This window comes from Podarcis melisellensis, assembly GCF_964234715.1.
Source record: "Podarcis melisellensis genome assembly, chromosome: 3".
Classification (NCBI taxonomy): domain Eukaryota; kingdom Metazoa; phylum Chordata; class Lepidosauria; order Squamata; family Lacertidae; genus Podarcis; species Podarcis melisellensis.
Genome location: NC_138530.1, coordinates 18,095,216 through 18,109,822, shown reverse-complemented (window position 1 = coordinate 18,109,822; position 14,607 = coordinate 18,095,216). Strand labels below are relative to the sequence as shown.

Sequence of the window (14,607 nt, the reverse complement as noted above, 5' to 3'; positions counted from 1 at the left end):
AACGCGCATGTGCGGAAACAGCGAACCGCGGCCCCTCGCAGACGCAGGTTGCGTTCACTTCAGGATGCAAACGGGGCTCCGGAACAGATCCCGTTCGCATCCAGAGGTACCACTGTAATGAAAATTAACAAACCTCCATTTTTAATCAAAGATTTAAGGCTGTTTACAAGGATAAAAGAAAACCCATTCAAGAGCAACCAAAACACATTTCCCTAAACATTTCCTAGGACAAGGGTGCCCCTCCAAATGTTTCTGGATTCCAATTTCTATCAACCCTGGCTAGCATGAATTTTCTTAATTCCTTACCTATCAATCTATCAGGTACTTATCTATATATTCCATTTATATTCCACCTTTTCTCCAAGGTGCTCAAGGTGGCGTACATGGTTCTTAGTCTCCCCTTTTTATTTTCACAACAACCCTGTGAGGTTAAGCTGAGGAACAGGGACCAGCCAAGGTCAGCCAGTGAGCTTTGAGGCTGAGCGGGGACTAGAACCCTCCTCTCCCAGGTCTTAGTTCGATGCTCTAACCGCTACACCACACTGTATCTCAGCCAGCTCCTCACTGACCCTGTAGTGAACGTATGTGCTCCTTCAGAGCTGGGCTCTAGTAAATGATAAAATGAAATTCATCCTGCTCCTTTTAGAAGAGGGAGAAATGTGGCCCCCATTTTCCATTCCAGCACAACGGCAGGCAGGATAAAGCTCTCTTTGACTATTCCCAATTACATGCAAAGACATCATTTAATTTTCCACTTGTTTGCAGCTCACGCAGATTCATACGCTTAGTTATGAACAACTCCTTTGTTTACAGCCGCTGGACAGAATCATCATTTGTTTATAGCAGGGTTCCTTCCCCCTCCCCATATTTTCTTTAGTGAAATAAATGTGAGAAATCAAATTAAGCTATTCGTTTATCACAAAAAAGAGCATCGTCAGCTATTGTGACGATTTGCTTTCCACTGAAAGGCCCTTCAATGCGCTGTCCTGTTTCAATAGGACTCTTTTGTGAAAACAACGGAACTGCTTTCTCCACAAAACGTAGGACAGCCATCTCTTCCAGAGACCTTGTCTCCAGAACAATTAAAGCCTTTCTCTACTGTTCCAGTACAAGGATAAGAGTCCATCCGTTTTTGACACTAAGAAGGAAGACCACAGCCTGGTCACTTACAGGAACAATCCTCCAGAAAGCTGTCATATTTCTTGCAACTGGACTTTAGCATCAGTGGGGTTTTGAACAGACATCAGATTTCCTTCTTGTCTGGCAAGATTGTGGCCTTTATATCTCGCCAAGTGCGACATAAGTAGGCAACACTCAAAGGTCAGGAATCAGTAGCTCAGCAGATGCACACAACAAGAATGAAGTCCCAGCCCGTTCCAAACCAAGGGACAAAGCAAACTGATCTGAATACTCATTCTGCCTGGTAAAAGTACCTGTTCGCTTAAAGTTCCAGATCTTCAGGTATCTGAAGAAGTGTGCATGCACACGAAAGCTCATACCAAGAACTAACTTAGTTGGTCTTTAAGGTGCTACTGGAAGGAATTTTTTTTGTTTTGACTATGGCAGACCAACACGGCTACCTATCTGTAACTTAAAGTTCCAGAGTGCAACATCCCTTTATCCATCCAAGGCAATTGTGAGAGGTGAGAAGAGGTTCATGGGCCAGTCTACCTTTATCCTCCACTGTCCCCCACACTGATGCCTCCATGAACCTCTCTTGCCAAACGGTATCCCACCAGTTATTGAATTTGGCCGCTGAACCTTTGATGGAGCCCTTGTGTCTTTATAAAGCCTTCTCCACCCTTAGGGCCCCAGATGTTGTTGGACTACAACAGCCATCGTCCTTAAGTCAGCATGGCTAATGGTCAGGGATGATGGGAGTTGTAGTCCAACAACATCTGGGGACCCAAGGATGGGGAAGATTGCCTTATAGGAGATGTTATTCTTGTGTGGCTGTGGCTCAAGCTCCTGTGCTGGTGCAGTCATGTGACTACGGGCAGGTGACTAACGGGATTCAGAATAGCAGCCTGCGGAAACATTCCTGGAAATAAGCTGCACTGAACACAGTGGAACTTTAAGGTGCTGGTTTTGACCTTTAAAGCCCTTCACGGCCTAGGATCCTCGTACCTACGGGATCGCCTCTCCTGGTATGCCTCAAGGTCCATAAATGGCAACACTCTAAGAGGTCCAGGGCCCTAAGGAAGTTAGATTAGCTTCAACCAGAGCCAGGGCCTTCTCAACTCTGGCCCCGTCCTGGTGAAACGCTCTCCCTCATGAGACCAGGGCCCTGCAGGATCTGATTTCTTTCCGCAGAGCCTGTAAGACAGAGTTGTTCTGCCTGGCCTTTGGCTTGGAGCCAATTTGATTCTCTCACCCTCTTTCTTTTTTCTTTTTCCTTTCTCCTCCTGTGATGAGGCTGCATTTTAATATTTTAATGTTTCAATATTTTAATTGTTGTATTTTAATCTTGTTTTTAAGTTGTATTCATTCAACTTGTTTTTATTATTGCTTGTTAGCTGCCCTGAGCCCGGCCTTGGCTGGGGAGGGTGGAGTATAAATAAAAATTATTATTATTATTATTATTATTATTATTATTATTATTATTACATAGGTTTGCACTGCATATCTCTTAAAGATCTTCATTTGTTCACCCCCCCCGGAACCACAGACAACTTGTATTTTTTCCCCTCCTTAAAACAGTTTTGCTTTCTGCGTGGCACAGCATGCCTTTTGTTTTGTTTTCTCAGCTGCAGAAAAGCAATGCTAAAAATACACTGAAATGGCATAGCAGGATTCAGATCAACCCTCTAAATGTTTTCCTGCACTGGACAGTGTTGCTGGATGAGGACCTCTTCATTTCTTAGGAGGAGGAAGCAGGGGTTGTTCTCTCTCGCAATACAAGCAGTACAACCTTTCCTAGGGAGGTGGCTGGACTCTCCTTCCTTGGAGGTTTTTAAGCGGAGGCTGGATGACTATCTGTTTTGGATGCTTTAGTTGAGATTCCTGAATTGCAGGGGGTTAAACTAGATGACCTTTGGAGTTCCTACACTGGCTCCCAGTACGTTTCTGAGCACAATTCAAAGTGTTGGTGCTGACCTTTAAAGCCCTAAATGGCCTCGGCCCAGTATACCCGAAGGAGCATCTCCACCACCATCGTTCTGCCCGGACACTGAGGTCCAGCGCTGAGGGCCTTCTGGCAGTTTCCTCACTGTGAGAAGCCAAGTTACAGGGAACCAGGCAGAAGGCCTTCTCGGTAGTGGCACCCACCCTGTGGAACGCCCTCCCACCAGGTGCCAAAGAGAAAAACAACTACCAGGCTTTTAAAACACATCTGAAGGCAGCCCTGTTTAGGGAAGCTTTTAATGTTTAATAGATTGTTGTATTTTAATATTCTGTTGAAAGCCACCCAGAGTGGCTGGGGAAACCCAGCCAGATGGGCAGGGTATAAATAATAAATTATTATTATTACATATTATTATTCCTTCCAACTCTACGGTTCTGTGATTCTATGAGCAATACAAGCTATTATCACATTTCTAGACAGACTCCCAGTCTTCTGTCCTACCAACAAGGCAATTCTCTCCCAAATAATTGATTACCTGTGGACCCATTCCAAGCCTTGAGCGAAGGAGGAAGCTATGCAAATCTCCATATTTCATGAACGGGAGAATCACCATGGGTTTGGGGACGTGCTGAGAACTTGGTTCTATACACACACCTAGAAGGGATGGAAATAAAATCAGCACAGCGCGTTTATTCAACAAATGTCTGCTGGAAAACTTGAATGGGGGATTGGTCCAGCAGAATTTCATCCCAAGGATCCCAAGGCATCTATCTCGTGAAAATGGGGAGTGGAGGGCTCTGCTTCAAATCTCCTGGTCTCCACCTGCTTAAGGGAGAAGGCAAGGGGCTTTAATCTCTGCTCATCAGATTATGAGTGGAGATTAAATCCTGAGCATGGTTCAGGGAAAACGGCCTGGTGGACCAAACTGAGCATCCCTCCTCACCCCAGCCAGATTGGTTTGCAGGCTAGATGTTCCCTAACCCTGATTTATCAGACAAAATAGCCACTACTTAGGCCTCCGCAGAGATAGTGACACCCACCCACACCCCGGCCTTATGCTACGAATAAAATCTTGTCCCTGACAACTGCCACTTGTTGGTTGACCCACCCAGAAGTTTGATGACATTTGGGTGATCGAAGTCTTTCATGCAAGCTGCTTCTCTGAGGAACTCTTCGATTTCTCGCTGGGAAAAACTGTCCACTGAAAAATTGCAAGAAAAGGGGGAAAAATGCTTATTACAAAGGGTAATACCCCTTCCCCATTTTTTTTAAATAAAATGTAAATATTCCTTTGCCTGTGGCAATTAGTCCATTAAATTTATTTTATATGGCCAAAGGATTTCACAGTGAACAACAAAGGGCAAAAGCAAGGCATTGCCCTAATATATACATTTTTTCCAGCATTTGCCAGTTTAACTATGAAAGGAAGAGGCTGCCTGGCTGGAAATTACAAAACAGACTCCCCCCTCATACACACTTTGAGTTTATTGAAAGGTCACCATATATCCAGACCAGAGTTGTTACCTAAGCAACATTTTTTGGGCACAACTAGATAGTTTGGCTGAATATTTCAAGATAGATTTTCTGTGTTCAGAAAGCAACCCTTTCACTCTGTGGCTAAATAGGGATCAAGATCTCCCAAGCACCAAAACTCTAACTTTGATCCTTACAGGATTATATATATATTTAAGATAACACCAATATAATCAGATTCTGCTGCAAATTTATTCTATGATTTTGGATTCCCCAAACCAGAAATGTGTGACTACCTCAGGTTCCAACTCTTCTTCTTTTGGGGGAATAAGGACAATTGATTCGGAGGAACTATCAGAATGGAAGAGAGATTTGCCCTCAGAACTGGCCTTAGCCATCCCCATTGTTCCAAAAACTCTAGGGCAGGAAAAGCCCAGTTTTCTAGTAACTCTCTGGGCTCCCATTCTCAAAGCAGAGCTCATTTTTGAGGTCATGTATGTGTATTTGATTGAGGCAATCACACCAGGAATTGTGGGGTTGGGAGGGAAGCAAACTTTCGTCAAGAGAACTCTGGTTCACGGTTTAAGCAGGTCCAGAGGCCTGTCCTAAAGGCAGAAATGTTTTTGTCTGCCTGTATCCCATGCTGGAACATGGGAACAGAAGGCTTGGCAAGGCTTTAGTCAAGCTGAAACCATGTACCAGGGTGGAAAAGATACACAATTTGTTCGCAGCTGTGAGTGACCTTCACAAGACGCCCTAAGAACAATGGAAAACTGTTTCTGCCAAGTGTTCATCTCATCACCTTCTGTGTACCAATACAGTTTAGTTGTGAGCAAGGGGGAGGTTTAAAAGGAACCAATCCGTGTGTGCAGGAAAAGGTTTCTGGGATGTTGGGGAACAAAGACAATGTCCTTTGTGCTCTGGCCTCCATTTCAGCTTCATCTCTTTTCTATCCAAGCAGCTTTTCCTAACGCATTTTCTGCGCTGTAACTTTACACGTCTTGGGAACACGCACACAGAGAAAAAAACTTTGCTTTTAGATTACTGCTTGTAATAATTTTACCCAGTGTTATGTCTTCTGTGCTGAGATATGTAGGCCAAGAAGTACTTGCTGGACTTCTAAATCTAGAAGGATTTTCTATCATTTTCTTTTGTAGAGGAGCTCCACAGTATTGTAAAAACTCCCTCGCAACCAGTGCCGGAATTACGTATAAGTTAAACAAGCTATAGCTTAGGGCTCCACTCTCTTGGGGCCCCCCAAAAAAATTTAAAGGAAAAAAACCTGGATGTACATTTCCAAAATATAAGATAAAAAAACAAATAAAATAAAACCTACAGACAGCAACAGTGTTTTGTGTTGTGTAGGCTCCTATGATGTAAGTAATGGGCCCCGCCAGTATTATACTATTAATATACTTCTTAATTGTATTTCAGTTCAACAATTACTTTGATAAAATACATATTTTGTTATGTGCAAATGGCTTTAGATACCTATTAGGCCCATAAATTTGATCGCCAAAGAATTGATGCTTTTGAATTAGGGTGTTGGATGAGACACTTGAGAGTCCCATGGACTGCAAGAAGATCAAACGCATCCATTCTGAAGGAAATCAGCCCTGTATGCTCACTGGAAGGACAGATCCTGAAGCTGAGGCTCCAATACTTTGGCCACCTCATGAGAAGAGAAGACTCCCTGGAAAAGACCCTGATGTTGGGAAAGATGGAGGGCTCAAGGAGAAGGGGACGACAGAGGACGAGATGGTTGGACAGTGTTCTCGAAGCTACCAGCATGAGTTTGACTAAACTGTGGGAAGCAGTGGAAGACAGGAGTGCCTGGCGTGCTCTGGTCCATGAGTTCACAAAGAGTTGGACACAACTAAATGACTAAACAACAACAACATATTCAACAAAAAAACAGCAACAATTTCTTGTTGACAAAGGACAGCTGGACATATAAAGGGCCCCATTACCTTCAGTAGCTTAGGGCCTCATCAAACCTAAATCCGGCCCTGCTGGCAACACACCTAGGGGCATCTGAATGTTTCTTATAAAGAAACCAAAACAACTCTAGGCCTACCAGATCAGCTGGTACTTACACTTCATAGTTTTCACAGCTACTTTCTGGGTAGTTCCATCAGGATTGCTGAGATTCCCTTCCATGACTGATCCAAACTCCCCTAAATGAAGAAGGGGAAAAAACATTTATATCTGTCCAGCACTTAAAAATCAGTCATTAGCTTTATTGGGCTCTCTTAAGTAATGTTTCATTCTGGATGGTTTTATTTGAAGTTTTAAGTATACGTTGCACACCGCTTTGAGATTTTAAAATTAAAAATATAAAGCGGTACAGAAATGAAAAGAAATGAAAAAAGTGGAAAGAAGCAGAAGTCTCAGCAAAGGAAGAATGGATACAAAAATTTATGGAATATGCAGAAATGGCAGAAATATGCAGAAACCTACCGGAAGAATAAGAAATCAAGATAACAAACTTTTTAATGAAAGAATGGAAATGGTTTATTGAATATTTACAGAAAAATTGCAAACAGATAAAAACTGCAGGATTATTTTAATAACCTGCAGTTTCATAAGAGTATATATTTAAAGTAGATAATTAAATAAGGAAATTAAATGAATTTGGATATGCAGAAGATATGAAAAAATAAATTTAAGGAACCGCAGAAAGAGGGGGAAAGAAGGATGTCAAACTTTGAAATGTTAAATGGATTGTGAAACTAATAAAATGTATAAACTTGAAAAGTACAAATAAAAACTTTTTTTAAAAAAAGAAATAATGAAATGAAATGAAATAATGAAATGAAATGATGATAATGATAATTAATTTAATAATAATAATAATAGCCTTTCCTGTGAGTTAAGTGTGCTTCAACCCTTTGATGTTTTCCCAGGGAGCAAGTCTGGTCTTTTAGATGCTAAGGGAGATAGATTTCACCTTGCCCAGCAGAGGGCAAGCAGGAGCTTTCTCCTGCCAGTCTGGGGAGCAGAAGGACTCACTTAGGGTTTGCCATTCTTACCTTCTCCCAAGATCTTCCCCAGAGCCAGGTTGGTCCTAACAATCACAACATCCTGGAGTTTCTCCTGTAGCTCTTCACTCACACCAAGGCTCCCCACTGCAAGAGAAGCCTTCTGATGAGTTGGGGAAAAGGAGACGGCATGCATTTTTATTCAAAAGCCTAAGACAACCAGAGGACACCTACTGGCACCCAAGGAAGCGGGTGGCCTCTTCTATGCTTTAACTCATGGATAGGCAAACTAAGGCCCGGGGCCCGGATCCGGCCCAATCACCTTCTAAATCCGGCCCACGGACGGTCCGGGAATCAGCGTGTTTTTACATGAGTAGAATGTGTCCTTTTATTTAAAATGCATCTCTGGGTTATTTGTGGGGCATAGGAATTCGTTCACCCCCCAAAAAAAAATATAGTCCGGCCCCCCACAAAGTCTGAGGGACAGTGGACTGGCCCCCCGCTGAAAAAGTTTGCTGACCCCTGCTTTAACTTTAGCTTGGTCATCACCAAGCTGCAAAGTTACGTAGAACAGCTTTCCCTTGACTATTCTACTTCAGAGCAGGGGTGAATAATCTAGTGACTGACTGACCCTTGAGAGGGGGATTTTCGCTTCCTTACCAAAAAAAGGAAAAGAAGAGTATCAGCAAGTGACTTACAAAACTTTAAGAGCATCTAGCATAACGTAGATAAAATCCATACAAAAAACCCATAAAGCAGGCAGCAGCAATGTATATCTCCATCAATAAGCACCATCAACCGCCAAACGCCTGGGTAAAGACATACGTTTTACCTGACAACAAAAGGATACTAATGATGGTGCTGGTGGGAGGGGATCTCTCTAGGGGTCCTCCACAAGTGAGGAGCCACCACTGAAAAAACCCTGTCCTTTTTTTAAAAAATAATTTTTTTATTAAATTTTCTATAACATCTCTGTTCATGCCACATAACACATCACGTATTTTATCTTATTGAACTTCCCTCAACTCCTCTGACAATCATCCATAATTAATTTTCTATCCTCGCATTCCTTCATTATAGTATCGCCTATCAATAAAATATTTTATACTCATTTACATTCACGCGATATTCCTTATTTTTTTCACAAAGCTTCTTTAAAGCACACTAGCGTTGCGTATTCCTCACATACAGTTTTCAAATATTCTCTAAATTTTCCCCAGTCCTCTAAAAACTTGTGGTCTCTTTGAAGTCTGATTTTTCCAGTTAATTTATCCAGTTCTGCATAGTCTATTAATTTTGTTCTCCAATCTTCCAAAGTCGGTAACTCTTCTTGTTTCCATTTTTGGGCCAACAATACTCTCGCCGCTATTATTGCGTACTGAAAAAGCTTACAGTCTCTCTTATTTATTTGATTTTTGGTTATTTCTAGTAAGAAGGCTTCTGGTTTCTTTACAAAACTATATTTCAGTATTTTCTTTAACTCATTGTATATCATTTCCCAGAACCCCTTCACTTTCTTACACTCCCACCACATATGAATAAATGTGCCCTCTTTCTCTTTACATTTCCAACATTTGTTACTAGTTTTGTACATTTTTGCCAATTTAACTTGCCAATAGTCCCTGTCTATCATTGTCACCCTCTGTGCCTATACCTTGGAGGGGACACCCAGAGGGCGGCCTCAGATAAATCATTTTGATCCACCAAATGCATTACAGTGGTACCTCGGATTAAGTACTTAATGCATTCCGGAGGTCCGTTCTTAACCTGAAACTGTTCTTAACCTGAAGCACCACTTTAGCTAATGGGGCCTCCTGCTGCCGCGCCACCAGACCACAATTTCTGTTCTCATCCTGAAGCAAAGTTCTTAACCCGAGGTAATATTTCTGGGTTAGCGGAGTCTGTAACCTGAAGCGTATGTAACCTGAAGTGTATGTAACCTGAGGTACCACTGTACTGTTTTTTTAAAAAAAATAAAGTAACAAACCATTAAGCAGCTGTAGTGACACATCTAAAACTTACGTGTCAGTTCAACAGCTCTGCGGCCGTAGGACTTCTTTGCTCTGTAATTTACAGCCAGTTCTGACTCATCACTGCTGAAGGCGTACCTAAGAGCGGGTGGGTGAACAGATAGCACAACATTGTCATGGCACAGTATTCCCCTCAGCCTGAATTCTCTGGAAAGCACGGGATTCACAGCTGCAGAACGAGGCCCGGGGGTCGTCACCGACAGGTCTTGGGCTCACAATGAATTAAAAACAATGGGAAACGTCACTATTCTCATGTTTTTCCTTTGAATGGATTGACCGATACACTCGGTTCCATTACTTTATCTCAAACAGACTCCTGAATTAAACTTGACTATGAAAGAATGCTGAGTCACTCAGCTATTTTGGGGCAGGGGGGAAAAGCTATGTGGATTATTCATTTCCTATTCCTTAACCACGCTCTTATGAATAACAATGTAAAACCCTATAAACTTTCGCTTCCGTACACTGTTGTGTTTTCCCTTCCTGGCTCGCAGTTCCAAGCTTCTCAAAGAGAAACCAAGACCTTCTGAGCTGGAAAGGCCAAAGCGATTAACCTGAAAGCAATTAACATGCATAGAAAAAGAAAGAAAGAAAAAAAAGGAGTAAGAATCTTAGAAGAGGGACAAAGCACACAATAAAAGGTTTACCTTTTTCTGAAATCCTGCCCCTCACCTCCCAAGTGACAATTCTTATTGTTTTTAAATGTTTGGAGCTTTTAGTCTTTGAAATATGTTTATATTTTATTTCAAATTATATTGTTTTACTGCTTTGCTGTTTGTTACTCTGTGCACCTTTGGGAGGAAGGCTGCAAGAGACATTTACAACAACAACAACAACAACAACAACAACAACAACAACAACAACAACAACATTCACCCCAAGAGGGAAGTTTCCATCTAAACAAAACTAAGAGAGTCATCTGTGCCATCCATGTACCCAGCCAATGCAAAATTTCAGTTTCCTTACTTCCTCTAATACCCCAGATCAGCACAACAGAACACAAAAGACCAACATTTCACAATATCCAAGCTCAAATCACCCTTAGTGCCCTCCAAAAAGCTGCGGTTTTGGTGATGTGATGGAGCTTGGGAACTGAGCAACTTGGAATAGCATCACTCACGTGTACTAAGCTGTTGGGAGTTTTGCAAAGAAGGCAATAAGTTTACTTTAAAGCTAAACTCAACAAGTGTCTTTACTGAAAGCTGGTGTAGCTCAGAGGCGTCTGAGGAATTGAAGCCCTGTTAATATTTCTGCAGCGGGGTCCCAGCAACCTCCCTGTCTCCAGCAACTTAGAGCCACCCAATCAGCAGGGAAAGGGAGACTTTTTACCCACTGCTAAGAAGCCTTCTCACTTAGAGAGAAAGGAGGAAAGTAAAAGGAGGGGAGTCAGCCATTGAGGAGTGGCTCTTAGGGTCATTCTGGAGAAGGGAGAACACCAAGGAAGAGTTATTCTGTATGCTCCAAAGCGAAGCATTTAGGGACACCGAAAAGATAAGGTGCTCCAGTTTCTACAGAATGATGTGCACGTTCTGTTGTGTGCAGTCGAACGTCAAGGAAAACACAACTTACGTTGTGCCGAAAGAAGACATTGGAGCGCCAAATCGTTTGCCCGCGTGAAGGGCAGTGTGTGGAGTTGCAATGCATCTCTAAATATTATTGTTGCATAATTGTAGGATTATACTGTTGTCTTAGAAGGGTCTGTCATGAAGCGACACTGCCCTTCTGAATTTGCCACTGCACTACCAGTATAACTTGCTAAAGGGCAGACCAGATGTGTATCTGTTTATTAAATATATGGATAGGAAGAGTTGTTGGGAGGGTAGCTTTCACAAAGGAGTGCATGGGGAAGGGAGTGACTTGACCTTCCTACACTCTGCTGTCTAAAGACATTTTTGCCAGAGAGCTGGCAAGGAGAAAATGCCTTAAAGCCTTGGAAAGCAGAGGGAGGTGGCGGCAGCTGTCACTCTGCTCCTGTAAGAAGTTCGCCTCTCCATCTCATTTAATAGCCATACACCCCTCACCAGCCCTGCTTCATATACTTCTGGAACGGGTCCTAAACACTGGCAATGCCTAGAGAGGACAGAGTGTGCATGTTGCCCAGATAAGAATGAAAAACCATTTTTTTCTGCCTGAAAAAAGTTCCACACCCCTTTAAACAAATGTCACAGCGACTTGTTCACAGCTGTGATTCTCCGGGGTTCAATCTTTTATAAGTTAGATCTGTGTAGGTTTGTGGGGGTGGGAAACACACCTTGTCCCTCTTGAACAGATGTGCAGAAACATGTACACAATCACCAATTAGGGCATTATTATTCTGCATCAAGGCTTCGCCACAGCCCGGTTTTCAGAGGCACATTAGGAATATACTTCTCTCTCTCTCTCTGGCCCACTCAGAACAGCTGCTCATTTCAAAAGGTCTTACGAGAAAAGGGCAAGAGCTGATCTGTTTGGAACTTTGTTGTATAAGGTCACAAGGGAAGGAGTTTTGTGAGCTAGGATTACAATGGGCCTTTGTTGATGCAAGAAAACAATCCTTGGATAAAACAAAAGCCTCCCATGTTAAAAGTGACTAAGGATCAGAAGAGGTGCGTGTTGTAAACAGGATTCACAGTTGCAAAGCACAACCTGTTCTATTTCTAGGGGGCTGCCCCCCTAAAATAAATCTGATTCCTGTGATTCCTCCCAATTCCTCTGATTCCTCCCAATTTTAGAATGACCAAAAGGGGACCTAAGGCAGAGGGTGGAGATTAGAGTGGCCTTAAGTTCAGAGAAACTTGACTGTGTGTTATTATTATTTTTTTGTAAAAATATCCAAGACAATTAAAACCTTTAGCAGTCAGAAAACTGTTCACAATCACATGCTCAACTGAATCAGGCTTCACAAAAAGGTTACAGAGCCTCTATTATCCCAATCTGCTCATTACATGAATTTGGGCTCTGTGTCCTTTCTTACTACTCACTGGGGCATCATGGAGCTAAAATCCAGTTTATTTAAATCCAATTTTGTTTCAGCAGGAGGAAATTAAACGGATGCTTAAGGCTGCCATCCTGTGCATTCTTGCTGGGGAGTCAGACCTACAGACCTCTGTAGTTTTACTCAGAAGTAAGCCCCACTGTGCTCAATGGCTCTTACTGACATGCAAACATGCATACCATTTCAGCCTAACTTACTTAAGTCTTGGGCTGAGCCTGGGGGTTCAACACTTAACTAGCCAACCACACTGACCTCTATTCAATTATCCTGCTTAATATAGACTTTAGAAGGTAGCTTTCATTACAGAGGATCGTGACTATCCTAGATGCATGGAGGTTTTCTTGCTCAACATTGAAGGTGGATGTTAATGGCAGATTCCTCCTGAAACCCAGTGAACTTTTGCATCGCTCAGTGAATTTCGGCTAAAGGTGTGAATGGGCCCCTAGAAACCAGCTCTCAAGCTTAAAATGATTAGAATTTTGTCTTTTTGTGTGTGTACTTACCCAAACTTGGTCTCTTCTGTGAACTTTTTCCTGATAATCACAGACGCATACAGGATTAACCCGACGACGACAACTCCACATACAAACCCGAAGACTATCGTCAGTGAATGTGTGCTTCTTGATGCTGGAGTTGAAGAAGAGGCAGTAGATACAAAACCTAAGACAATAAGACGCGTTACAGAGAAAAGGGAGTGGAGATCTTCATACAGTTTGGGGACCTGGGGAGTGTTACAGCGATGATTCTTCAACATCAACTTTGATGGACTGGTCATGTTGTGCGGATGCCTGATTATCGTCTTCCAAAGGAACTACTCTATTCCCAACTTAAAAATGGAAAGTGTAATGCCAGTGGTAAACAAAAGAGGTTCAAAGACTCAAGGCAAATCTTAAAAAAGATAGTATAAGCACCGACAACTGGGAAACACTGGCCTGTGAGCGCTCCAACTGGAGAACAGCCTTTACCAAAGGTGTCATGGGCTTTGAAGACACTCGAACTCAGGACGCAAGGGAGAAACGTGCTAAGAGGAAGGCATGCTTGGCAAACCCTCACCATGATCAACTCCCATCTGGAAACCAATGTCCCCACTGTGGAAGGACGTGTGGATCCAGAATTGGCCTCCACAGTCACTTACAGACTCACTGTTAAGACCGTGTTTATGGAAGACAACCTTACTCGGCTATGAGTGATTGCCAAAGAAGAAGAAAAAGACAGTTTGGGGACCTGGGGAGCTGCTTATGAGGGAGAGTCACAAGAAGATTTCAAATATGTTCAGAGTAGGTGCAGGTGGATGGCTTCACTAGATTTGCCTGTTCCAAACTGGCCCCTACTGAAGGTTCAAGATGCAACTATATTTCAATACAGGGACGCAATACAGAGCCTAGGACTTGCTGATCAGAAGGTCAGTGGTTCGAATCCCCGCGACGGGGTGAGCTCCTGTTGCTTTGTCCCTGCTCCTGCCAACCTAGCAGTTCAAAAGAACATCAAAGTGCAAGTAGATAAATAGGTACCACTCCGGCGGGAAGGTAAATGGCGTTTCCGTGCGTTGCTCTGGTTCGCCAGAAGCGGCTTAGTCATGCTGGCCACATGACCCGGAAGCTGTACGCCGGCTCCCTCAGCCAGTAAAGCGAGATGAGCGCCGCAACCCCAGAGTCGGCCACGACTGGACCTAATGGTCAGGGGTCCCTTTACCTTTACTTATATTGCAATATCCATCTCTCAGTTCAATCACAAAATCATAGTAGAGTATTTACACGGCATGCACCCTGATTTGTTTGCAAGAATGCAGAGGAACATTATGCCATTCAAAAGCTATCTCACGCCACAGTGGCAAGAATGTTAATTGCCCCAAAAAGGAAAGAAGCAGAAGTCCCAGCAAAGGAAGAATGGATACAAAAACTTATGGAATATGCAAAAACGGCGAAACTTACCAGAAGAATAAGAAATCAAGATAACAAACTTTTTATAAAAGAATGGAAATGGTTTATTGAATGTTTACAGGTAAACTGTAAACTGATAAAAACATTGGCAGGATTATTGTGATAACCTGCAGTTTTATAAGAGTATATATTTAAAGAAGATGGA

At 42.7% G+C, this 14,607-nt stretch overlaps 1 protein-coding gene across 3 annotated transcripts in view; it reads right to left on the bottom strand.

Annotated features, from left to right (window-relative positions):
- Positions 1 to 14,607, bottom strand: part of MERTK (MER proto-oncogene, tyrosine kinase) — a 52,944-nt gene that overhangs the window by 5,989 nt on the left and 32,348 nt on the right. For 2 of the 3 annotated variants that reach the window (XM_081903803.1, XM_081903804.1), the window contains exons 10-15: positions 13,026 to 13,182; positions 9,541 to 9,626; positions 7,570 to 7,665; positions 6,634 to 6,714; positions 4,173 to 4,265; positions 3,600 to 3,718 (exon numbers count right to left, since the gene is read on the bottom strand). In XM_081903803.1, coding sequence (XP_081759929.1) covers positions 3,600 to 3,718; positions 4,173 to 4,265; positions 6,634 to 6,714; positions 7,570 to 7,665; positions 9,541 to 9,626; positions 13,026 to 13,182 — 632 coding nt within the window. The remainder of the gene's footprint in view (positions 1 to 3,599; positions 3,719 to 4,172; positions 4,266 to 6,633; positions 6,715 to 7,569; positions 7,666 to 9,540; positions 9,627 to 13,025; positions 13,183 to 14,607) is intronic. The other variant, XM_081903805.1, reaches the window with a different exon arrangement.